The following is a 27,436-nucleotide window of genomic DNA, read 5'->3' as shown; positions in this document are numbered from 1 at the left end:
AGGCCCCTCCCACTCCCTTCCCCATCCATAAATCTTCTTTATTCTAGGCCTGTCACAGACGTGATTCCTCAGGGGGACACCTTGGCAGGGCCCACAAAGGCATCCCCCACCCCACCCCCGACACACATTACATCATCGTTTTACAATCCATAACAAGAAAACTACAGTCCTAGCCATTTACAATCTGAAAGCACATGACTAAGTACCAAGAGCTTCTGGAGAGCAGCTGCTTTGTTGGTGTGCACATGTGCTAGGAGAGTCCTAGTAAGAAAAGGAAGGGATGGACTTTATCAACAATCACAAGGGAAATAAAAGTTACAACTACAGTGTATTTCCATGTGCACCCCTATAAATGTCTATAGTACTAAATGCTCACAGACTACAACAGAGGGAGAAAAATATAGCATGCATTGACTAGAATGTAGAGAATTCAGAGCCTTTATGCAGTGTAAGTAAGTGAAATGGAGCAGACATGGCTCAAATCAGAAATGAGACCTGGGGGTGGTATCTTAAACTGAGATTCCAGTACTCAGGAGGCTGACACAGGGGAACCAAGATGAGTTTGAGACCAGGATGAGTTACACAATGAGTTTAGGCAAGCTTGAGTAACAGACTCTCTCTCAACGAAACAAAAACCAGAGAGGTGACTAATAAAAATGTAACAAGTAGAATTGTGTAATCCAGCGATTTTTCAAGCACGTATTCAAAAGGATCAAAAGTAGAGGGGGTTGGGGATTTAGCTCAGTGGTAGAGCGCTTGCCTAGGAAGTGCAAGGCCCTGGGTTCGGTCCCCAGCTCCGGAAAAAAAAAAAAGAACCAAAAAAAAAAAAAAAAAAAAGTAGAGCTCGGGCTGGAGAGATGGCTCAGTGGTTAAGAGCACTGACTGCTCTTCCTGAGGTCCTGAGTTCAAATCCCAGCAACTACATGGTGGCTCACAACCATCTGTAATAAAGTTTAAAAAAAAAAAAAGTAGAGCTCCAGGAGAAGCTGTGTGCTTTGCTGTGCCCTATTTTCACACCCTGTGACCTGGGGTGTGAGATTCCTTCCACTCCAAGTAGAAATACCTTAAAATCAGCTCCACTCCACTGATGCTGGGGCTGGCCATAGCCATTGCTTTGCCAATAGAATGTGAGTAAAATTTCACTGGGCCAATGCCAAGCTAGGTCAAAACTGTTCCTGTGTCACTGCCACAAGAAGAGAATGAGAGACACAGTGCACATGTGACGTCACTGAGGACTGGAGAGATGGCTCATGGGTTAAGACCCAGGTCCAAAGTCAGGTGTGGTGGCACACACCTTTAATCCCATCACTTGGGAGGCAGAGGCAGGGAGATCTCTCTGAGTTTGAGGCCAGCCTGGTCTATAGATCCAGTACTAGGACAGCCAGGGATACACAGAGAAACCCTGTTTCAAACAAACAAACAACACCAACAAAACAAAAAAAAACCAAAAGATTCAGGTTCAATTCCCAGAATCCATATGGTGGCTCACAACCATTGTAACTCCAGTTCCAAGGGATTCGATACCCTTTTCTGGTCTCTGTGGGCACTGTACATATGTGCACAGATACATACAGGCAAAATGTGTGTGTGTGTGTGTGTGTGTGTGTGTGTGTGTGTGTGTGTGTGTTAAAATTAATTAGCTCAATGATCTCAAATAGTGGTCCATGGGTAAATTTTCAAAAGCAGCTGTCTAGACTTGTTTTTAAAGGCTTGATCTGCAGTAATTGCCAAGTTGGGTGATCTAAATACTGATTTTTTTTCCCAGGCCAGTGTCAAGGGCCCATCATGAAGTTACTGAGTGGTAAGATTCAGTAGCCTATCAAATAACATTTGAATCTAGCATTCAGGATTCTTCTTTAGTGGTCTCATCCTATACTGTGCTCGCCTTAGATCGGCCTGTTTATACTCACACCCTGGTTCTCAGGCCGTAACTGATGCCATCTCCCATGATTCCCCTCTACAGCTCTGTACATGCTGGTTCTGGCTCTCAGAAGAGCTCTAGAGCTGACTGTGCTCCTCAGTTTGCCAAAACTGGAAACTATTACAAACCAACCCTGTATCCCCACTCCCCTCCTCTTCTGAGCTGGTGAACCCTCACCAGCATCACCACTACCTGCTCATGACAGATCCTGCTCATGAGAAGCCTCCCTCACACCAGGAGCTTCCAGTGGTTGCTTCTTGCTCTGAATTCAGTGTGTCACTGTAAGTGGCCATACGAACAACTGGTCACCTGACTTTCAAGTGTGTCCTGCAAATCTTTTTTTTTTTTAAAGATTTATTTACTATATTTATATGAGTACACTATAGCTGTCCTCAGATACACCAGAAGAGGGCATCAGATCCCATTACAGATGGTTATGAGCCACCATGTGGTTGCTGGGATTTGAACTCAGGATCTCTGGAAGAGCAGTCAGTGCTCTTAACCTCTGAGCCATCTCTCCAGCCCATGTCCTGCAAATCTTACAGATGCATCCCAACAAGCACAGTATTATATCACAAGGATCTTAAAAAGGGGGAGCTTTGGGACATCGAAAATTATTTAACTATTATGGTTTTGCAAAGGGCCAGAGGACAAACACAGATGCATGGTGTTTCTATGGCACTGCACTCCATGGAGCAGTGGACACAGTGAGTATGCAAAAGGGTCTAAAAAGGCCTGCTGGGGGCAGATGGTGATGAGAACTAGGTTGGAAGCCCCAGACTCTTGTGTAAGACACACATGCTTGCACAATAATCCTAAGTTTAGAAGACATTATTTAGGAAACAATGAAGCAGGCTTCCCACATTATTTGTGATTTTTCAAGTGTGTGGGTAGGGGGTTTATATTGTTCCCTGACAGGGGTGGACTGGCAAACTTCTGTTTTAGCAACAGCATGGGGGCAATGAAATATACCATTCACTCCTGCAAGTAGGTAACATTTCAGTCTGTGGAGGAGTGACCCCAAAAGACTGCCACTGTAGTTCAGATGTTCCCTGGAAGCAGGAGCAGAAGCTAACATGGTGAGGAGTTCAGCTGAGGGGTGAGTGATAGGGGACGGACAGGATACTCAAAGATCAACAAAGACAGCTCCTTTTGGGAAACAGCCATCAAGACTACAAAAAAAATCTGCCCACAGAGGCACACACATAATCCTAGCACTCAGGGGGCTTAAGAAGGAAGATCACAGGTCTGAGGCCAGCCAAGGGCTACATAATGAGACCGTGTCTGAAAAACAAACAAATGAACAAAGCTGGGTGGTGGCTCGGGCTGTAATCCCAGCAAGTGGAGGCAGAGGAAAGAAGACCAAGACTTAATGGTCAAAGTCAGCCTCACTGGACAAGTGTGAGGCCAGGCTGAAACTCGTTCCCCTCCCCGCCCCAGTCAAAAACCAAAAAACAAAAACCAAGAATGAAGAAAGGAAGAGGGTAAGAAGGGAGGAAAGAAAAGAAAAGGGGAATGTCAGGAAAAACTTCAGAAAGAATTGAAATTTGGCTGCTATATTCAGAACTATCCAGAAAATACGTGATTCCCAGAGAATGGTCATTTTTAGAGGACAGAAAATTTGAGGGAAGCTTGGAGGATGAAGAACTAGTGAATCGACTTTAGTTAGCATCTTAGTTGAGACAGGGGTTAGGTGGACAGTCTTTCTAAGCTTCATAGAGTTGCTGAAGCCTCTTCTAGGAGTCCACACTGCCCTTTTCGCGTGTTACGGGCATGAGACTGTCGTCAGGAGACTGTCAAGACTGGGAAGTAAAATCATGTGTACTTTAGGCTGTATGAAATGTAAGGGTCTTTAAGATATTTTGAAAATTATAAACGAGGAGGGCTGGAGACATGGCTAGGTAGTTAAGAGCACTGGATGCTCTTTCAGAGGACCTAGATTCCAGCATCCACATGGAGAGTTACAACCATCTGTAACTCTCGTTCCAGGGGATCTGGTGTCCTCCTCTAACCTCTGTGGGAACTGCACACATGTAGTGCATAATAACAAAATAAAAAGAATTCTTTATAAAAAAATCATAAATAAGAGTCAGTGAGATACTCAGTGGCTAAAGGTGCTTACTGCCAAGTCCAATGATGAGTTTATTTCCTAGGGCCCACATGGAGGAAGGAAAAAACCAACTGCTAGGGGCTGCCCTTTGATTTCCACTGGGCGCCTGAGGCATACGTAAAGGTTATAAAGGTTTAAAAATGCGCATAATAACCACTTAATGTGCTGAATCCTGGGGCCCAACAGGGTTAGTATTACCAGTACTAGATCCCATTCAGGCCCTTGTGTCACATGTCACTACTGCACTAAATTCTAACGTAGTCTTCGTTAACTCCAGATCTACTCACATGGCTACACTCTATCCTGTCACATATGTGTCTTCGTATGTAAGCTAGAGATTTCTCAGAGTGCAAGGATGGCGCTGGGTAGCTTAGTCCCTAGCAGAAGGGAGAACTGACATAATTTAGTCTGCCCTGGGCGAGCTCAGCAATCCCCTTCTGCTTAGACAGGTGGTTTGAAGTACAGTTAATCCCACAATCTTTTAGGACAAATGGAACCTGTACTACAAACCCACTACAGAAATAGCAAGCCAAAGACCACCAGTCTCTGTGTGAGAACTTTCTTACATCCATCTCCAAACCCAAAAAATGCTAGATCTCAGCCACGTAACTATACTGACGTGCAGAGAGAAGGTCTTATAAGAATTACCTATCAAACAAACAAACAAAAAACCCCTGTAGCCAATGAGCTGAAGCAGGGAATAGGAGGTGGGACATCCTGCAGGGAGAGAGGATTCTGGGAAATAGTGAGGCACAGGGGAATTCACTTGGAATTCTGGGGAGGAGATGGATGTAAACCAGATAAGTAGCTGAACTCAAGGTAGACTAAGGGGAGATTCACCCTGAAATGCTGATGAGCTGGATATCAGAAGGCAAGGAAAAGAAACCAGCCACATAGTTGAACCCAGATTAGAATAAAAGGGATAAGTTAAAGCAAGTCAGAGAACAAAATGAAGCTTCAGGCCTGGGCATTATTAATAAATAATCAGTCATTATTGCTGAGAATTAAGTGGTCGGGAAGAAAAACTCAGAATTTACATCAAGAAAGCTAGAGTTGCTGCTGAAGGAGGAGTTTTGTCTAGTATCAGGACCCTTACCTTCTAGCCAGCCCAAAGTCAATAATCTTAATTTGATGCCCAGTCTGGCTGACACACAGTATGTTCTCTGGCTGAAAGAGAGGAGGGGGAGGAAGATATTATATTATTACCCTGACTCAGAAAGCCTTCAGCTCTCTCCCTTATTGTCACAAGTCTCATTTTCCTAGACTACAAGGAAAGTAAACGGCTCAGGATACTCATATGGGGCTAGACAGATAATAAAAATAAATGACTACACTAATGAAACGGTTTGCAGAGGGAGCTGAGACTTGGCTCAGTGGTTAGGAACATGTGCAGAGTGGTTAAGAACTCTTGCAGAGGGGGCTGGAGAGATGGCTCAGCGGTTAAGAGCACTGACTGCTCTTCCAGAGGTCCTGAGTTCAATTCCCAGCACCCACATGGTGGCTCACAACCATCTCTAATGGGATCTGATGACCTCTTCTGGTGTCTGAAGTATACTTGTACATATAAACTATGAGGAAGTAGGACTTTTGTCCTGTGTAAAGGGGTACTCTGCTCAGTATCATCTGCTGTGTAAAGGGGTACTCTGCTCAGTACCATCCACTGTGTAAAGGGGTACTCTGCTTAGTACCATCCGCTGCTCACCAAGAAAGGAGCTGGGACAGCAGTCAGAGCTTCTCAGTCTTCAACAGAAGTCAAAGATCCAGATTTTTGGTATGAAGATTCCATGTTTTAAAATGCTGACAGTGACATTAGATGTAGAGGTGTATGAGGTGAGGACTGAAGAGGGAGACCTGGCCTATGACTTGTGAGACAACTGCTTTGGGACAGTGCTTCTCATGCACATCGGAATCAGAAGAGTTATGTTTGCTTATTTATATTTCTTGGAGACGATGTCCTCATGCATTCAATATTGGCTTTAAATTTGCTATATCATCAAGACTGGCCTTTAACTCCAGATCCCTCTGATTGCTAACTCTACAAATGTATAACATCACATCCAGTTTTATGTGGTGGCCAGCCTAAGGCCTTGTGCATGCTGGGCTCTACCAATTGAGCCACACTCCCAGACCTTTATCAGGGAAGGTTTTTAAATCCCAGTGGTCCCCACGATTTCAGGAATAAGCCCAAAGCAACACAGAGCATAGGGCTAGCTGGATATAGTACACATTGCCTCAACCCTGGCACTCAGAAGGCCAAAACAAGGAGAATTTGCCAATTCGAGGCCAGCCTGAACTACACAGTGAAACTCCCATCTCAGAAAAAGGGAGAAGGGGCTGGGGATGTAGATCAGTGGTAGAGCACTTGCCTAGCGTGCAAAGGCACCGTTCCCAGCAGATATCTGCAATTGTGCCATAATGGTTCTGACCACGGGATCGGAATGGCGGCCTTGATACACAAGGTGCTCAGAAGACAGCAAGGCCCGACGTGCCACTCACCTTGAGGTCCAGGTGCAGAATGTAGTGCTGGTGCAGGTAATGCACACCCTCACAGATCTGCCTTGTGAACAAGACCACATCCAGCTCGGTCAGGTGGTACTTCTCATCCGTGATCCGGTCGAAGAGTTCACCTCCATCCACACTGCCGGAGGAAAGCAAGAGCCAGGTGTCGGACGGAGAAGGTCCTCAGAGAGGCTGAGAGCAGCCAATCCAGGTGTTCCTAAAGTTGGTCACAGCCCATTGGACACCCAGGGCTGGTTAAAAAAGGGCTCTAGACACTGCTACATGGGGTTTTGCTGGGGCCTTTGCTCTGGCACATTCCATGCAGAAGGTTCTCCTAGAACCTGGAAAATCTGCAAAGGGACTCTGGCCAGCATGGCTCTGGCAGGACTTGCCCTGAGGCCCATTCCCTCTGCCTTATTAAAACATTAAAACATTAGATTCCATTCCTAAAGCAAACCACCAAGATCTATTCCCTTATTTGGCCACTTCCAAATAAGGGCCGACTTCTAAGGTCCAGCTATCAAAGTACTGAAGTCCAGCAATCAATCTCTGGGTAGGGGTGGACTGCAGTCCACTTTGGTTCACCTAATTCAATGCCCAATCAAAACCTATCACTGCATCCTAGCCCATGCTAACACAGACCTCCCCTTTCCCTCTTCCTCAAAGTTTTCAAGGTCACCTGCTACTGTTTTTTTCTGCCTGAGAAGGAAAGCAACCACTTTCAATCCTGACACCATCACCCACTCTTCATAAAGGGAAGCAGGTGTTTGGTGTGGTTTGAGCCTAATGCCGGGCCTGAAGGGGAACCCCCTCTGCACAGTGGTCTCCTAACAACAGGGTTTTTAAATCAGCCGCTTAGGAGTGCCTAATAGTGCCCCCACGGCAAGGACCCCGAGTGAAGCCAGGCATGGTGACCCACAACTGTTAGCCTAGTACTTGGGAGGTGGAGAAAAATGGGTCAGGAGTTCAGGACCATTCCCAGCTACATAATGATTGCAAACATGGGCTACATGGAACCCTATCTCAAAAAAAAAAAAAATAATGGATAAGTTAATTAACTGAAAAATTAAAAAGAAGCCTACATAGGAAAATTAGGCCACATGTGAGACAAATTTTTTCCAAATACTTTGGCAATGCTGGTGATTAAACCCAGCTTCTCATACAGGCCAGGGAAGTGCCACTGAGCCTGCTGTTTTTCTCACCTTTGATGGTTGTATGTATTAGCATTTTGTCTAGGCTCAGCATTATAGTAACCTAGCAACAGCCAGGTATGCCTGACTCACTATAAAAGGGGCTGCTTGCCGCCGCCCCCTCCTCCTCCTCTTCCTCCTCTTCTTCCTCCTCCTCTTCCTCCTCTCTCTCTCCCTCCCTCCCTCTCTCTCTCTCTCTCTCTATATATATATATATATATATATATGTATATATATATATCCCTTTCTCAGTCTCTACTACCCTCTCAACTCCTCTCCCCACACCCTGAATAAACTCTATTCTATACTACACCATGTCATACGGTTGATCCATCGGGGGAAGGGATGCCTCAGCAAGGGTACGTGGAGGCGCCCCCTTTCCCCTTCCCCTACACCTGACCACACATCCACCAAACACATTCCTTCCCTCTATATTTTTATAAAACACAACCGTATGCTATAACAACTTTTTAACTTGTATAATCCCTGTTGGAAAATAAACAACAACACAAGCGCACCTCTGCAGACAGGCGTGGGTCAATATAACTAGATTCTTTATATTTTCATGAACGATATGAAGATTTTCCAATTTCTGTCTATATTTTCTAATTACCAACTGTTAATCCTTCACCCAGAATTGCTAAAACTTGTTTAGGACAAACTAGCCTAATGTGTGTAAGTCAGATCAGAAATGCTACACTGGTTTGTGACAAAAGGACTTTGTCCTCTGAGTTCCATGCTCAGGTTGAAAGGACTAGACCAGGGAGGGTGGCATGGCTCTGGGCATGCCTGTGAAGAGCAGAGGTGGGGAGCTTTGCTTGAATGAAGGCTCGCAGTCCCAGCCTTGAGCCCACCCTGAAGGAAAGCCACCACCCCACTTCTGAGATACTCACTACTCCATGATCAGGGTGAAGCTGTTCTTGCTCTCAAAAGCATCATAAAGTTGGATCAAGTTTACGTGGCTGAGCTGGTTCATGATGTTGATCTCATTCTTCACATCCTCCTTGTGGGACCAGAGGGGAAATGGGTTTCCCAAGAAAATAGATCAGGAAAAGAAGCCACTTGAATCTCCCACGGTGTGTACACATGGACATGTGCACATAGACTCATATTCACACACATCTACACACTCACATGCACACAGTTACACATACATATACTCACATATCACAGACACACACATACACACACTCACATCACACAATCATATATATTCACTCACACACATATGAACTCAATAAGGATGGCCAAAATGTGAATGCTTCACTCCTTCTTTAAAAGGGGAACAAAAATACCCTTGGCAGGGAATAGGGAGGCAAAGTTTAGAACAGAGGCAGAAGGAACGCCCATTCAGAGCCTGCCCTACATGTGGCCCATACATGTACAGCCACCCAATTAGACAAGATGGATGAAGCAAAGAAGTGCAGGCCGACAGGAACCAGATATAGATCTCTCCTGAGAGACACAGCCAGAATACAGCAAACACATAGGCAAATGCCAGCAGCAAACCACTGAACTGAGAACGGGACCCCCGTTGAAGGAATCAGAGAAAGGACTGGAAGAGCTTGAAGGGGCTCGAGACCCCATATGTACAACAATGCTAACCAACCAGAGTTTCCAGGGACTAAGCCACTACCTAAAGACTACATGGACTGACCCTGGACTCTGACCTCATAGGTAGCAATGAATAGCCTAGTAAGATCACCAGTGGAAGGGTAAGCCCTTGGTCCTGCCAAGACTGAACCCCCAGTGAACGTGATTGTTGGGGGGAGGGCGGTAATGGGGGGAGGATGGGGAGGGGAACACCCATAAAGAAGGGGAGGGGGAGGGGTTAGGGGGATGTTGGTCAGGAGACTGGGAAGAGGAATAACAATCAAAATGTAAATAAGAAATACTCAAGTTAATAAAGATTAAAAAAATAAAATAAAATAAACGCACATATGCGTCACACATTCACACACACACACACACACACACACACACACACACACACACACCTTATGCTTCTTTCAACCTCTGCTCTCACACCAGGTCTCCTTGACTCCTCACCCAAATGTGCTCTTATGACAAAAAGGATCTTGCTTCAGCCCACCCACTCATCTCACAGACAGGAGGCCCGAAAAGGAAAAGCCACACCAGGCCGTTCACACAAATGAGGTCTGGACTACGGAATGTGGGTGAAAGTGAGTGGTTCATGAGTCAAGGGAAGAGGGAGAGAAGACATCAGGTTTCTGCTCGGCACGGAGGGGGCTGAGTGCCAGGAGGGAAATGAGAGTCTGGGATTGGCTAGAAGGATCTGGCCTGGGGCAGATGCCTCACCCGGTCCTTTATGTTCTTCACTTTGATGATCTTGGCTGCCAGTGCAAGGCCTGTGGACCGCTCTGTACACCTGTGCACCTGGCCAAACCGGCCCCTACGGAGACACGGGGACACGGTGAGCTGAGCTGATATGCTCACCAAACCAGGAAAGTCACCATTGCTCTCCTCTATACACACAGCATGTGGGCTGTTGTCCCAAAATCTAGAAAATCACTTCTTCACCACCCACATCATGTTTAGGCAGTGAGGAAGTTAGAAAACAGAAAGCTGGTGATGATGTAATAGGACAGGGGGAAGGGCACTTTCTAGTCCCAGCAAGCAGCAGAAATTGGCAGCTTCAGCCACATGGCTCTGGCTTTAGAGTCAAGAGTAGAAGGGGATACCGGGACAATTGATGCTGATTAGCTACAGCTATGAAATTATCGGTGATCAAGAAAGAAAACAGAAAGCATCCTCACTTTACCATGGGCTATTCTGCATATGGAACTCTCTTCCTTACCCTCCATATCATCATGGGCTATTCTGGATACGGGACTCTCTTCCTTTCCCTCCATATCATCATGGGCTATTCTGCATATGGGACTCTCTTCCTTACCCTCCATATCATCATGGGTTATTCTCCATATGGGACTCTCTTCCTTTCCCTCCATATCATCATGGGCTATTCTGCATATGGGACTCTCTTCCTTACCCTCCATATCATCATGGGTTATTCTCCATATGGGACTCTCTTCCTTTCCCTCCATATCATCATGGGCTATTCTGCATACGGGACTCTCTTCCTTACCCTCCATATCATCATGGGCTATTCTGCATACGGGACTCTCTTCCTTTCCCTCCATATCATATCCACCTATTTACCACACCCATGCCTGGCACTCCAGCTACCTCTGGAATGTCCTACTTCGAGGGCCTCCAGCACCTCTCCCTCCCTTACACATGCAGCCATCCACATCCTAGGGATACCTCTGTTTATTCTCTATGCAGGTCAGCCTCAGTGGTACAGTCCCTGCCCCTCACCCAGGCAGATGCTGCACTTACCCTCCCAAGACTTCGTGTTGGGACACTGTGTAACTTGTCGAGATGAGGGTGTCTTTGATGCTCACTACCCGGTGTTCAAAAGGGGCTGGGGGTGCTGCGCTGTCATCTGTAGAGAGACAACAAAAAACCCATGAGTCTCCTTCAGGGAGTTACCCGGTGGCAACCCCACGGCCCTTCTTACGGCCCCAGCATGTCAAAGCCATCTCTAGAATCGTTGCAGTGGAGCCACAGATTCGCAGGAAAAGGCAGCCAAGCTCACTAGGTCAGCGAGCAGATTTTCACAAGGAGGAGGCTGTATTTAAGGCAAGGGGGCTGTGGGAAATAGTCAGAGGAGTGTGCGAGGGAGGAGGCTAGAAAACAAACACAGCGCCCTCACCATCTCAGCCTTGGCAGGAGGATAGCTAATCTCAGTCAGATCCTCAAGGGCAAGACAGCCTGTGGTGAATCTCATGATGGGCGTCTCTCAGGGCATGGGATGGTGAAGAGGGTTAATGGATCACAAGGGAAAACAAAGGGCAGCTATAGCAATGGGAAAGTCAGGGGGGAAGGGCATTTAGGACTGGTTTTTCTCTTTAACTTTATTACAGTGTGTGTGTGTGTGTGTGTGTGTGTGTGTGTGTGTGTGTGTGTATGCGCATGTGCATACTATAACACACATGTGCATGTGGAAGTCAGAGGATAATTTTCGGGAGTTGGTTCAATTCCACCATATGTGCTCTGTGAACTGATCTTGGCAGCAAAGGCCGTTGCCTGCTGATCTGGCCTTTGGTTTTCATTTTAACTGGGCAATATGAATTCTTGGAAATGTCGCATGGAATCAGTTTTCAAAAAGAAGACATACAGCAACTGAACTACATTCAGTTTTATGTTGTGTAGGAATCAAACCCAGGGCTTCTGCTCTCTGTATCCTGGGCAAACAACAGTCTACCAGCTGAGCTATATCCCTAGCCCTCCTGGGTTCCGCATTCTTCCCGCTCTAATTTCAAAGGATGCTCACCCAGGCGGGGAAGTTGCTTTGAGAAGTCTACCCAGTTCAGCCTCAGAAGCTCCTCCTTGCCAACCACCAAAGCCAATTTAAGGCCCAAGTTCAGTTCTTCTTACTTCTGCATCTTGGATTCCAGCACCAGGGTTTACTATCCAGGGCCTTGCCCTTTCTTAGAACCACATAATCTACGGAAGGTATGGTAAGACTTCCAGACACTCACCTTACGGCTGTGCCGAGCCGGGCTGTGCCAAGCCGGGCTGTGCAGACTCTGACTCACTCACCTAGAACTACGATGGCAGCCTCTGCAGCAGAAGACACCCTCCTTCCAGCTTCGGTTCTCCCTGGGCCCTGGGCTGCATGGTCCTTCCCAGGTTCAGGGCTCACCGCTCCTGGGTCTCTGCCTTGCTGCAGGTCTGTGGTCCCAACAGGTTCATCTCTCCAGTCCCTTGTGACCAAGCTTGGTCCTCTGATGGGCTCAGCCCCAGGCCCTGTTGCCTCCTCTGCACTCGCGCCACCATTGTTGCAGCTCCTCTTTGGCAGGGGTGGAAATGGTCTGGCTCCTTTAGGGATCTGGTCTTCTAACACAGTTCCAGGGCCTGGAGCTTCTGCCGAGCCAATGGGGCTGCCACCTTGGGTCTCAAACAGCTCCTCAGGAGTAGTCATCTCTCGCATACGGACAGAGATCCTAGGCAGAGAGAAATATGGTCCTGAGGTTCCAAACAAGGATGTTCAGAGGGTGAAACTCAGCAGTAGAACACTGCTTAGTGCCATCGTTAGCCTCAGCTGTTGACTTGACACAAGCTTAGAGTCACCTGGAACTAGAAAACTCCTAACCGAAGAACTGTCCAAATCAGACTGGCCTGTGAAGCAGTTTCTTAATTGCTAATTGGTGCAGGAGGGTCTAACCTACTATAGGCAGCACTCTCCCTAGATGGATGGCCCTGGGCTATATAACAAAGGTAGCAGAGATGTGGAGACCCACAGCCAAACATTAGGTGGAGTTGGGGGACTCCTGCAGAAGAAGGGGAGGGAGGATCATAGGAGCCAGAGGGGTCAAGGACATCACAAGAACACAGCCCATAGAATCAACTAGCCAGGGCTCATAGGGGCTCACAGAGACTGAACTAACAATCAGGGAGCCTCAAGGGTCTGACCGAGGTCCTTTGCATGTATGGCATGCAGCGTATACATGGCTGTTGTCTTGGGGCTTTACTGCTGTGAAGAGACACCATGACCAAGGCACCTCTTTTTTTTTTTTTTTTTTTTTTTCCCGGAGCTGGGGACTGAACCCAGGGCCTTGTGCTTGCTAGGCAAGCGCTCTACCACTGAGCCAAATCCCCAACCCACCAAGGCACCTCTTATAAAGGGAAACATTTAGTTGGCGCTGCCTTACAGTTTCAGTCCATTATCATCATGGCAAACGTGGGAGAGCGTAAGCAGCCATGGTCCAGGAGAAGGTTATAGGAGATCTACATCTTGATCTGAAGGCAGCCAGAAGACTGTCTCTTCTGTACTAGGCAGAGCTTGAACGCTAAGAGCCCTCAAAGCCCACCTACATCCTGACACATTTCCTCCAACAAGGTCACACCTATTCTAATAAGAACACACCTCCTAGTAGTGGACCAGGCGTTCAAACACATGAGTCTATGGAGGCAAACCTATTTAAACCACTACAGCTGGGTAGCTTGGTGCTCTTGTGGGAATTCTAACACTGGGAACTGGGGCTGCTTCTGACTCTTGCCTGCTTTTGGGATCCTTTTCCTCCTTCTAGTCTTCTGTAACTTCCTGTATTTTGGTTGATATCCCTGGGAGGCTTGTTCTTTTCTGAAGGGAAACCGAGGAGGAGTGGATCTGGGGGAAGAACTTGGAAGAGAGGAGGGAGAAGAAACTGTGGCCAGGCTATATGAGTGAAGAATAAATAAATTAATGGAGGAGAGAGAAAGAGTGAGGGGAGGCTAGTTGAGCAATCCAGAAGGCAGAAGTCAGTTAGCTGCACTCCTCCATGGTCTCTGCTTCTCTTCCTGCTTCCAGGATTCTGCCTGAGTTCCTGTCTTGGCTTCCCCTTATGATAGACTGTCACTGCAAGCTAAATAAACCCTTTCTTCCCTAAGTTGCTTTTGGGCACGGTAGTTTATCACAGCATAGAAAGCAAGCTCAAGCACTTAGCATGTGCAAATTCCTGGGTTCCATCATTCCCTTGTCAGAACTGTGTAGTTCGGGATGACGGTAGTCCAGTTTTCCTAATAATTTTGTTTTGTTTTAAATCAACTGATGAAAGGATCTGTTAAGATATCCAAAGTGCTGTAGATTGCTGCCTGTACACAGGTGAGGTCAAATGAAATCTTAATTAGTCAGATAAGGCTGTGATTGGGCAGTGGAAAAAGAAGGCAGAGCTGAAAGTTTTAGAGAGGGAAAGAGAGACAGAGAGGGGAGAGAGGGAGATGAGGAGACAAGATGGAATATAGGAGAAGAGGACAAACCAGATCCAAGTGGCCTAAAGAGCCACAGGTAGCTATGGATACCTCAGAAGGGCAATAGAATGATACAGGACACATTTGTCCAATCTAGGTGTGCAGCTTGTATCAATATCAGTTGAGCTTTGAGTTCTTTGTGTGGGTGTTTTGGGGGTTGAGAATTTACTGTTATAAACCTGACTGATAAATTATAAGCCTCTGGAGTTTTCATTATAAGGGGCTTGGGGTTTAGAGCCAGTGGCCACCAGTCTTTACAGGCTAGCCTCAGGGGAAGGATGGCTTGGGAAATGTGAGCGGTTCAGCAGCAGGCTAACTTTGGGAACCTAGGAAGACCACAGCTTGCAGTTCCCAATGGGGGAGGGAGACAGCATTGCTGGCACATAGCCAGCTTTAGCATGGATTGATTTTCTAATAATTACATGCTGCAAAGCGTAAGTAAAAATAAAACAAAGACTTAGAGATTTACAAATACAAATAACAAAATTGCTTAAATAACATTCATAATATAGTATTTGTACTATATTATATTTCTAGCTAAGTAGAAATTAACAGCACTTTAATCTGCACTTATCCCCTAAGAAAAATTAACTCCTAGATTCGATGCTCAAGTGCCTCTGAAAATGTTGGGATTGGAGAAGTGGTTGCTACTGGTGAAGATTGGAGTTTGAATCCCAGCACCCCTCTAAGAATCTGGGCATCTCATGAGTCCTCTAACTCTAGCTGTGACAGGACAGAGACAGGAGACCACTAGGGCTTCTAGTCAAGAAGAACTAAAACAGAAGATAAACAACAACAATGAAACATGAGACCCAGATTCAAAGACACAAAGAATAGACGGAGACCAAGAGAGGAAGGCACCTGATGCCATCTTCTGACACTACATACATGGGCACATACAGACACATACATACACACATATACACACACATATAGACATATACACAAACATATACACATATACACATACATACATATACAGACATATACCTGCAAACACAAGTGTACATGCACCGATAGACATAAACACACATAAATAAATAAACAATTCTTTTAAAAAAACTGTAGAAGAAACACAAATATGGCTTTTTTAGATTTTTAAAGAGAAATAAAAAGTGATTAAGATGGGCTAGGGTGAAGCTTTAGTGGTAGAGGAAAGCTGCATCTCCAGCTACACACCACACACACACACACACATATACACACTCACATATATGCACATACTGACACATACATACACACATATACACAAACATATACACATGTATACATACAAACATACACACACATGCACACATATATACATACAAACATATACACACATACACACACATATACACACATACAGACACATACATACACACATACACACACATACAGACACATGCACACAAACATACACACATATACATATACATATACATACATACATACAGACAGACACAAACATACACAGATATACACACATATATATATACGTACAAACATACACCCACAAACATACAAACATATACACACTCACATACACATACACATACACACATACAAACATACACACACATACATACATATACATATACATATACATATACTTATACTTATACATATACAAACATACACACATATACACACTCACATACACATACACATACACACATACAAACATACACACACATACATACATATACATATACATATACTTATACTTATACATATACAAACATACACACATATACACACAGTACAAACACATACACACATTATATACACATATACATACACACACAGGCAATAAACTATGTTATATGTCTTTTATCATAATAAAAAGGAAAAAGAAAAAATACAGGCCCTTTCTCCAGCAACTGAAAGCCTGAGGTCTAGGCCTTTGAGAATGGAGGTTGCCCACAAGTGGTGCAGCTGAGAGACATGGCAGCCCAACTAAGTTAAACACTGGGCAAGAGTGCTTGGGACGAGATACTCATCACTCATGGCAGTGGGATGAAGGTTGGTGTGCAAGCTAAGTCACCCTGAGCCGAGCTCAGACCAAGAGATCCAGAAAACTCGACAAGCCAATTGCTGGAGGATTATCCAGGGGTCAGTAGCAAAGGCCATTGGACACTGCAGCCCTCTCTGGCCTTCTCTTCCAGTGGAGTAGGAAGCGACCCTGTGTCATGTAGCTCTATGGCTACACTTGGTGTCTAAAGCCTCCTTACTTACTGCACAAAACGCCTACCTCAGGCATTGCCAAGTTCAGATATGGTCTCAGGATACCTCTACAAGCAGCCCCTTCTCATCAGAACTGACACAATTTTCAATCTCCTATTCTCAAAAACAAAACAAAACAAAACAAACAAAAGACCACAGTCTAGGGGAAGAAGGGCTTGTGGTGACCTCCTCACTTCCTGAGAACTGCTTCAGGTCTGGTGTATCTGAAATTCAGCTCAGGGATGCTACTGGGATGAAAAGCCCTTCTCACTGAGGGGTTTTTGGGGGCCCCCAACAAGTCACAGAAAGTTCACTCCTAGCACTGTTCCCACATTCAGAGTGCATGGATTCAGTAAGCTGGTCTCAGATCCCAGATTTGTGTGTGGTGATACCCTGAGCCTGAATTCCACCATCAGAAAAATAATGACAACCTTCACATGCCGGGAATGCTGGGAGGATAAAATGGGGCGATGCCTGCAGAGGACTGCACCAGCGCTGGAGTGCTGTAAAGAGCTCTGGGAACCCTCTTTACTGAAGTAACTATTTATCTAAAAGTTGGTCATTTGCAACCCTATTCCCACTAGAACTCCCCAGTGGTACCTGAGGACCAAGCGGCACCAGACCAAAGGAATCAGAGTCTCCGGGCTGGATGTTTCCCCACTCCCCATCCCCAGGTAATTCTCATACCCAGCAGGTGGACATTAGTGCTCCAGGATCCCAAACATAAAACCTTGCCCCTCTGAATCTAGTGCAGCTCTCTCTATACAGTGGTCACACATCAATCATGTGCCACCGGCCCACTGGCCATGCTGCTAATTACACCCATGGCCCAACACAGAAGAGCTTCCTTACCTGGGAAGTCCTTCATCACTGTGAATGTCACTGTCTGTAGTTAGTGGCCCTAGGGGCTGAGGGCCAGGCTCTGAACAGTCAGGCTTGCTGGATGAGGTTCCTTCGCCAGCACTTTGGGACATCCTGAGGCTAGTGAGGACCTCACTGATTCTGTCAATTGCTACAGACAATTCCAGGGTGGTCCCAGTGTCCTCGCTGGCTAGTGCAGGAAGCCTGGATTCTGCCTCTGTGGGTGGGGGTTCTTGGCCTGGGTCAAGAGCTTCAACTCCCTGCCTCAGTGAGGCTCCAGCCTGGGTGAGGTCAGCTCCCTTCAGTGACGTATCGATGATGAGAGGCAGCCCCTCCACTGTCCCCACGGGTGTGTCCTGCTTCTGGCTCTCTACAGGATAACAGGCAGGGAGAAAACACACTCATTGGGAGACGCTGCTTACAAAGGAAAGACGAGCACGTATGTACATTATCCCGTGTATCACGTCTATAAAACCCAAAAACTGGACATAACCACGCTGCCATCGGGAACGTGTTCAGATGATGGAGTGTACAACCATTTCTCAAGATAAAAAAACAGAAGTCTGAGAGACGGCTCAGGAGTTGAGAGCACTGGTTACTCTTCCATAGAATCCAGGTTCAAGCCCCAGCACCTACACGGTTGCCTGTTTAACCATAGTCCCAGAAAATCTGATGCCCTCTCTGGCATCCACAGACAACAGGCACACAGACACATGCAGCCTGAACAACGATACACGCTGAGAAAAGAAGGATGTTTGCAAATGTGTACATGTGTGTAAGCACACAACTTCTTATAATATGTTTACATAGACTGGGCCACACAGGAAAGATAAAGACTTTTTAAATGATCAGAAACAAAGGTTTTTAAGGAAGTAGGAAGAAGCCAGACTTCTCTTAGCAGACCATATTTGGTCAATTTGACTTCAGAACCCTAAAAATATTATTCGACAAAAGGAATTTTGTTTTCTTGAAACAGGGTCTCAGGGTCTCACTGTGTATCCCTGAGGGACCTGAAACTCGCAGAGATCTGCCTGCCTCTGCCTTCCATGTGCCAGGATTAAAGGTGTGCACTAGCATACCAGGCATGTAAAGTTTTAAAGAATTAACTTTTAAAAAAGCAATCCAGCTAAACTCGTTTTTGGTTTTTTGTATTTTTATGGTTTTTTGTTTTTTGGGGTTTTTTTTTATTTTTGTTTTTGTTTTGTTTTTGTTTTTTGTTTTTTTTTGTTTTTGTTTTTGTTTTGTTTTGTTTTTTGAAAAGGGATCTCTGTGTAGTCCTGACTATCCTGGAACTCACTCCGTGACCAGGCTGGCCTTTAACTCTGAGGTCTGTTCGTTTGCCTCGGCCTCCCGAGTGCTGGCATCAAAGAGTGTGCTACCACTCACCAGCCCAGCCAAACTCTTAACTCCATCACTCTGGGGACGGAGGCAAGTCATCCTCTGCTACACAATGGAGTTCGAGACCAGTTTGGACTACATGAGACCCTGTCTCAAAAAGACCCTTACCACTGAGGTGGTTTGGTTTGTGCTTTTATTCTGAACCATTACGGGTGCTGTTGGAAATAAGCAGGCACAGCCACTCACCTTCCCACAGCGCCCTAGAAGTGGCAGCTTGCACACTTCCTGTATTCAGCACATGCTTTGGCTTCACTCCAGCCACTTCTGCTTGCTCCTTGTTCTAAAAAACAAGACAAGGCAAAACAACAACCACCAAACATAAAAACACGGTCATCCAGACTTCAAACATCTGTGGGCCACCTACAGCATGCTTAAATACAGTTGGGTTATTTCATCTGACCCACCTCAGGGTTAGGGAACACATAGTATTACCACTCTGTAAATAAAGACACTGGGGCAGGAAGAGTCTAGATTCAAACCCAGAACCCAGAGTTGGGGATTTAGCTCAGTGGTAGAGCGCTTGCCTAACAAGCGCAAGGCCCTGGGTTTGATCCCCAGCTCCGGAAAAAAACAAAAACACACAAAAAACAAACACAGAACCCAGAACCTTTCCAGCACATCGCTGAATGGTTAGGAAGCTGGGCTACAAAGGACTTACGCCAGGAATGGGAAAAAAAAAAATCAATCCTAAATCATCACCTCAGATCAACTATTCATGACGCTATAGTTCTGCTTGAGACTGGACTCCAAAGCCAAATCCATGCTTGACGAAACCACCACACAATGGCTCACTTCAGCCCAGGAGCTGGGGAGCTACCTCTAGCTGGGTTTTGTTATCTGGGCTGAGAGTTGCCAAATCTTTGTTTTCCAAAAAAAACTGGCATTAGACTTTTTGTTTTAATCAGACTTATTAAGGCATAAAATTAAGTAAAAATTAATTTATTAAGGCATTGTTTGTATACAAATGTATTTACTTATATACATATAAGCTGGAAACTCTTTTTGTGAGACACAGTCTCACTCAGGAGCTCTGACTGGTCCAGAACTCTCTGTAAAGACCAGACTCACAGAAACCCACCTGAGTACTAAGGTTAAAGGCGAGCACCCCTATACCAGTTCAACAAATGTGCAACCTAGATTAATTCTGCCACGCCGATCCTGAGAATTCTAACCTAAAGATTTAAGATTTCAGTGCTGGAAACCAATTAAAAATCTTTTAATTGCTGCAGATATAATGTATCTTTAGCTGTTCATTGTCCCTGTGCTCTCCAATAAGGAACTCCGTGGCTGAGGCAGGAGAGGCCTGTTAGTGGTTGGCCACAGGTACAGGGGACCAGGAGGTCGTTAACCAGAGCTGTTGCTTTGGCCTAACACCAGGAGCCATGCTTGGGACTTTACTGGTCAAAGGCTCAAAACTCCTGGGGATCCCAACAATAGGCAGAAACCTTTTCTGGAGAGCTAGCTACCTGTTCACAGAGTGGCCAGGGTCAGTACAGGGCTCTGAATGTATATGTCAGGCCTTCATCTCTAGCAGACTTTTTAGGTTTACAGAGAGCGGCTGAGCATCCATCTGGACCAGTGCTCAGCGTCCCTACACAGGGGCCTCCTTGACACTGGTCACTCTTTGTTTCAAAATAGCCACAGATGGTGAGTACCTTTTGTGTGCTGGACACACATTTTTGAAACATTTCAGATTGGTTCCCTAATCTCCCTGCCCATTCTTTGTTGTTGTTGTTTGGTTTTTGGTTTTTGGTTTGTTTGTTTGTTTGTTTTTTCTCACACAAGTGATTTATTGGGGGAGAAACACAGAATGGGCCTGCTTCTGAGAAGAAACAGAAACAGAAAAAACAGCCAGGCGGGTGGAGAGGACAGTCCCTGCCCACTCTTGAAGGCAGATCATATTCACTAACGGAATGGTTCCTGATTTACAGAGACAGAGTAAGAAGCACTCTGTGGAGGTGGGTGAGTGTTGACGGCAGAGTTGAAACAAGCAAGTTTGATTTGAGAGGCCAGGTTCCTGCCACACTGCTGCTCGGCTCCTGGGCTGAGGTTAGCCACTGACTGTGGCGTCCCATCCCCCAAGCATGACTCGGCCTTGGAATCCAGTCTCAACCATAACTACAGAAGCATGAACAGTTGACCCAAAGTCCTCCCCGCTCCCAAGTCCCCCTGCCTGTTTTTCCCCTGCCTCTCAGTCCTGCTCCCTTCTCATCCCTTTGTGGTTCCAGAGCATGATCCCTGCCCATGGAGATCACATGATGACTCGAGGGAATTGGTTCTATCCTTCTAGCACATGGGTTCCAGAGTCAGACTCAGGTTTTCAGATGCTGCAGCAAGCATCTTGTAAGCCTAAGAACACTGAATTTTACTTCATCTTCCCCTCCCTCCCTCCCTCCCTCCCTCCCTCTCCTTTCCCTCCTTCCTTCCCCCTTCCTTCCTTCCTTCTTTCCCTTTCTACCTTCCTTCCGGTGTACTCATATATGCATAAGCCACAGTGCATAGAGGATAACATGTGAGAGTCAGTTCTCTCTTTCTTAGTTCTTTTTTTTTTTAAGATTTATTTTATTTTATTTATATGTAAGTATGCTGTAGCTGTCCTCAGACAACTAGAAGAAGGCATCAGATCTCATTACAGGTGATTGTGAGCCACCGTGTGGTTGCTGGGAATTGAACTCAGGACCTCTGGAAGAGCAGTCAATGCTTTTAATGGCTGAGCCATCTCTCCAGCCCCAGTTCTCTCTCTAATGTTAAAATTCAGTTCATGAGTTTGTTGGCAGTCACCTTTACCTACTGAGCCATCTTGCCAGCTCAGTTTTGCTCTTTTAATAATGCTGAGTGCGGGGGTTGGGGATTTAGCTCAGTGGTAGAGTGCTTGCCTAGCAAGCGCAAGGCCCTGGGTTTGGTCCCCAGCTCCAAAAAAAAAGAACCAAAAATAATAATAATAATATAATAATAATAATAATAATAATAATAATAATAATAATAATGCTGAGTGCACATAGTCCAGTGTCCAGCACATAAAAATCTATAATCTATGCTACCTGTTACGATCCTCATGCCATTGGTGTGACCCAGACCTGTGCAACAGACAGCAGGCCTCAGCCTTCCTCAGTAGGATCTCTCCTGCTGCTCCTGTTTAGGGAACTAGAGGCCTCTCCACAGACTTCCTTACTAATGGAAGCCAACTTGTATAGACTGTTCTGAGGTAGACCCCGTTGGCTCAGTCTGTCCTTTCCCTTTCCCTCCTTCTCTTCAGTATAGGGGGACTCCTGTCTCCACCCACTCATGAGGGCTGATGTCCTGAACAGCATGGCTGTGTTGGGCCCAAAGCTGAGGGCAGCTGGCTTCTTAGGATAACCTAATTCATTATTACAACCAAATTAAGGTTAGTGAGTGCTTTAGAAGATGAAGTAGGTGGCAAGGTGATGATGTCCTAGGACTGTAGTCCAAAAGCAGGTCACCTGCCTTGTATATGTGAGGCTCTGAGTTCAATCCCCAGCATCACCACCAAAATATAATATAAAGAAATTAACCAAGCCCTGACATAATTTCCAGATTTAACAATGTCAGGATGTAGGTCAATTCTACATATGATTACTACACTCCTACTCTCTTAAGAGACAAATGGGGAAGGGGGGGGGTCTCCAGATGTCTCTAGAGTCTAGATTTTAGCAGTGAGAATATGTTAAAGACCCGTGGTTGAGCCTCAGTTCACAGAGTTCTCTGAATTGCACGTTCACCCTTGACAGCCAGTTAAAATCTGACAATCTAACTGGAAGATAAGACCCAAACCAGCAGCCACTGATATGTCAATTAAACACAAAGACCAGAGGGAGACGCAGCGGGACAATGCAGACAGACAACACACCGTGGCAAGAATGAAAATACAGTTCCACGACTTCTCCTGTTCCCCAGTGCTTATGTAGTTACAATGCAGTTAATTCTATTATTCTACAAGTACCTCTTATAAGTAATGAGGAGAAGGGGTAAAACAAAATAGGAACGTTTATGAACAGGTAGTTTACTGAAAACGTAAAAGGCTTTAAACCATGCTCCATCCTTTAGTAAAAGACATTAGAGCAAATAGTAGCAAAATTATTTACTTTGGTGATATGATAACAGCAACAGGACTGTGTTCCTGTGTTAGCCTGTCTACTTGCTGTTAGTGTTGAGTTTGAAACATGGGCCTGGTGCATGCTGGGTAAATGCCCCTTTGAGCACGACCTCTCATACCAACTTGATTCTTTCCCGTAAGGATGAGAACACTGCCTCTACAAAGCATGCTGTCCAACATTTCAACTCTCTTCCACTCTTTTCGTTCTGAAGCATGAAAAATGGGGTCTTACGTGTATTTTAAATATTTCAATATGATAAACTTCAAAACACTTAAAAAAAGAAAACACCATAAAGGGCATTTGCCCCACAGGATCCAGGACAACACAGGAAATAGAGTATTTGCCTCCAGCCTTGGAGATCCTCCTGTAGATCTTTTTTTTTTTTGGGGGGGGGGGGTTGCTGTTTATGTCTCTCTGACTATTTCACCCGTCTAGCTTCTTCCTTTTCTTTTCTTTTTTTTTTTTCATCTTTATTAAATTGGGTATTTCTTATTTACATTTCAAATGTTATTCCCCTTCCCAGTTTCCAGGCCAACATCCCCCTAACCCATTCCCCTCCCATTCTATATGGGTGTTCCCCTCCCCACCCTCCCCCCATTATACATTGTATGGTATAGTTCCTAGTATAATGTGCTAGGTAGATAGGTATTATCTTGTAACAGAAGCATCTCCCCAGAAGGGGTGGAATTCACTCCCCACACTTGGGGAAACTAAGGAGAAGACCCTTGACCCTTGACCCTTGTGCTATTATCCTCCAACATGAGGCTATGGAATCACTGGGATGAGGAAACAAAGATTAGAGAATTAAAGGATGACACACAAGCCTATGAAAAGTTAGTACTTCGCTCTCCTAGCTACTTGAAGAACTGAAGAAAATGCCCACTTTATTTGCATAGATTTTAAAACTTTGTTAGAAATCATCTTCGCCATAGTGGTCTGTCACCTTTCTGTTCTTACGTGAAAACAGTTACTAAAGACTACTGTCTGCTGTACCAGGAAACCATAAGAGCTGTGTCCAGATACCAGTGAAGGGCAGGCTGTGTAAACCTGTAAGGAAATGAACCTTCGCTTTGTATTTAGTTTCTGTTGTAAGGAAGTGGGGGTTGGGACTAACGAGCTGGAATTTATAAAATTCACGTAAATGTAAGGATTTCAAAAAGAAATTATTCACAACGTTCAAAGCCTTGATGGCATAGTTTTAGCTAATAAGTCTGGGCTCAGGCTCTCTGGTCAGGAGAAGGAAAAATGAGAAGGGAGAAGGGAAAAAACAAGAAAGGAGATAGAAGAAAGGAGAAAGGGAAAAACAATAAGAATCCTCAGGGGAAGAGAGAGCACTTGACCTGACAACCGTCCCCATCCCCCCTTTCTCAGAACCCTCCTCTCCTTGAGGTTGGGCCTCAGCTCCCACAAAGCTAGTTTGTCCCTCATGTCTTGCCTGGAGCTGCCCAAGGACCTACATTCTGACTGGACCACCACCTCATCCTTTTTGGAAGAGGGCAGGAATCATTGGTCTAGGTGGAAATCCATCTAGGATCTTTAAATTTCCTTCTTTCATTTACCCTACACAGAATACATAAGGAAGCAATGGCCCCAGCTCTCCTAAGAATCATTTCCTGGCCTGGTTCCCCACCAGGGTCCCAGAAACCACTCCAGCCAGGGCAGGGAATCCAGAACCAACCTCCTCAGGGCCATCAGCCAGACTGCCTTTCCTCCAGGGCACGGTCCCTTGCAGGATGAAATCATCCACTTTGGAGTTCTGGATTGTGGACCCTACCAAAGTAATAGCCCTGTCCACAGCCACCACCATCTTGAAGAGGGCTTCGAGCCTGGCACCGTGCTGGGCACCCTCCTGCCGCACGGCCCTCACCAGCTCCAGGACCTCAGGCCATGCGGCCTGAGCAGCGGCTGGGGAAGTGCTGCCGGGCCCTGCCAGACCCAACTCCTGGGAGGCCTCCAGCCGATGCAGACCTTGTTCCAGGTGATCCATGCCTTGGCACACACACTGTAGCTTCTCTGTGACATCTTCTTGGAAATGCAAGAGTCTGTCGACCTTCTCAGTCAGCACATTAAGTTTTTTGTCCACGGTGACTAAGCAGGCTCCGCCCAACGCTGGCAGACCCTGGGGGCCCAGACCCTCTGGATCCTCCTCTGAAACTCCTGACATCCCAATTCTGGTTTGGTAAGGGCAAAGACAAGGAAACTGGAGCACGAAGGGTCTGCTTCTCACTTTGGTGGTAACGTCTGGAAGGCCATTGTCCTCCGCTGCTAAGAGCCTTGCTGCAGGGAACCAACCTGTCCTCCTGACTGAACTGTGTGGGGGACGGAGAGGGCCAAGTTCTCTGTGTCTATCTCCCACTCAACCACTGAGAGAGCGACAGGCTGAGTTTGGCCCAGGCCCTTGTCCTGGGGCCTCTTTGACATCATGGTAACAATTAACATTCCTCTTTAAGAGGCTGCTGACTGCTGATATTTTAAGAGTCTGCCCAGAGAAGGCTGAGGCTCATAGAGCTCTCACTAAAGAATGGAAGAAAAATGTCTTTTAACATGCAAACAGGGAAGGAGAAGCCACGGGACCCCACCCTTAGACAAAGAACTCCAGGAAACCAAGGAAAGCTGAGAATTAGTCTTCCCCATGGATGATTGGTTATCTAATACCAAGTGGTCAGTACTGAAATCATATGTATCAAGTAACACTAAATAAATCAGTGTGGTTTTATATATATTACAATAACAATAAAGAAAAAATAAACTTGGGAGGGATTGGATGGAGGAAAAATAAGGGGGAATTATGTAATTGTAATTTAATTAAAAATAAAAAATAATAGGGTGCTGGTGGCGCATGCCTTTAATCCTAGCACTTGGGGGGGCAGAGACAGGCTGATTTCTGGGAGTTCAAGAGTAGCCTGGTTTAAAAGAGGGAGTTCTGGGATGGCAAAACAAAAACAAAATAAAATAAAATTGAATAAAGTAAAATACAGAAAAGCATGTCCTCGCTCACATACAAATTCACTTTGATCTTTAAAAAGGATAAATATAAACAAATGGTCTTAAAATAAATTCCTTAGTGATTTATTATCCCTACGAGAGTATCTCTTCCGCTGGCCTATGCAAAGGGGTTTTCAGAATTCCAGGCTCTGAGGAGCCAGAATCCCACAGCCACACACACACATTTAATTCACCACACAAGCTGTGAGGTCACACATCCAACTCTGCCTTTAAACATCATGAAACTGTTAATGTTTCTGCAAACTAAAGGTGAGCATTCTGTTGTTCTCTGTTTGGATGATACATGATATGTGAATTTGGACTGCCTGTGAGGAGAGCTTACAGCTCATGCCCCCTGCCCAACATGCACGTGGGACCCCTACCTAAAAATAGATGTGAGAAACAATGAGCTAGGGTACTCACTAAGCTCAACCCCACAGGCCATCTTCCTTAAAATACCCTCTGGAGACACACGCCAGCGACCTCTTGGCTCCCCGTATGGCGATGAACAAATTGGACAGCCGGTGTCTAAGTTTCCAGTCTCTGTGTCACAGAGAACAAGGAGCCTATGTTCCTGTGCTTTTCCAACACTTCAAAAATACTGCGTTTGAATCAGACTCTTACAGAAGCATCAGCATCTGAAGGGGACACATTCAGGTTGCAACTGTTGTGGGACCTAAGAGTGAAATTTGCATCTTGGAGGGCCAAGGATGTCACAGGCCAGCGTGACAACTTTCACCCTTGTGGGAAATATGAGAGCCCAGAAAGGAACATATATATACCCAGACTACACAGGCACATGGGTTCCCAGGGTGGTTTTGCCACATACAGGAAGGCAGCAAGGGACGAGGGCTTTGGTGTCCCCGCCCCCACCCACATTCCCTTTACTGAACACAATCGTTCTGATAAACTGGCCTGGAAATCTGGGACCCATGGGTACCATCGAGCCATTTTGCTCTTTTAAGTCGCAGATAGCCTTTCAATCGTGTTCTGGCTATGCTTGACCGCAGCCTGCCTCTACTCATCCGCTCCAGGACTCCTGTTGCTCAGCCTGGAGCTATCCAAACTGGTTTCTGGGAGTCTCGGTGATGGAATTGTGCACAGCAAGCTGGAAAGGGTCGCTGGTCTGTTTCCCTGTTGGTGAGCTCACAGACAGATACCCAGAGTGGGGCTGTAGCTCAGCTGGTGGAGTAGCGTCACAGCCCTGGGCCCAGCAGTACACACAGTAACCCGGTATGTACAGTGCCAGGTATGGTAGCGTATCGGTCTGACGGGGATGACTGTTTCCTAGGAGAATGTTCACTCTGTGTTAGCCTCTCATTCTGGCTATCAGACC

The 27,436-nt window shown here is 45.8% G+C and overlaps 1 protein-coding gene across 3 annotated transcripts in view; it reads right to left on the bottom strand.

Annotated features, from left to right (window-relative positions):
• Positions 1–27,436, bottom strand: part of Mylk3 (myosin light chain kinase 3) — a 58,508-nt gene that overhangs the window by 9,295 nt on the left and 21,777 nt on the right. For 2 of the 3 annotated variants that reach the window (XM_039097579.2, XM_006255355.4), the window contains exons 2-9: positions 19,187–19,280; positions 17,594–17,972; positions 12,347–12,750; positions 11,081–11,186; positions 10,040–10,133; positions 8,614–8,723; positions 6,528–6,669; positions 5,128–5,198 (exon numbers count right to left, since the gene is read on the bottom strand). In XM_039097579.2, coding sequence (XP_038953507.1) covers positions 5,128–5,198; positions 6,528–6,669; positions 8,614–8,723; positions 10,040–10,133; positions 11,081–11,186; positions 12,347–12,750; positions 17,594–17,715 — 1,049 coding nt within the window. In that variant the 5' untranslated portion in view covers positions 17,716–17,972; positions 19,187–19,280. 3 annotated transcript variants of the gene reach the window in all.

This window comes from Rattus norvegicus, chromosome 19 (genome assembly GCF_036323735.1).
Source record: "Rattus norvegicus strain BN/NHsdMcwi chromosome 19, GRCr8, whole genome shotgun sequence".
Taxonomy (NCBI): Eukaryota; Metazoa; Chordata; class Mammalia; order Rodentia; family Muridae; genus Rattus; species Rattus norvegicus.
The sequence above is the reverse complement of the archived record's forward strand: the minus strand, read 5'-3'. Positions and strand labels throughout refer to the sequence as shown.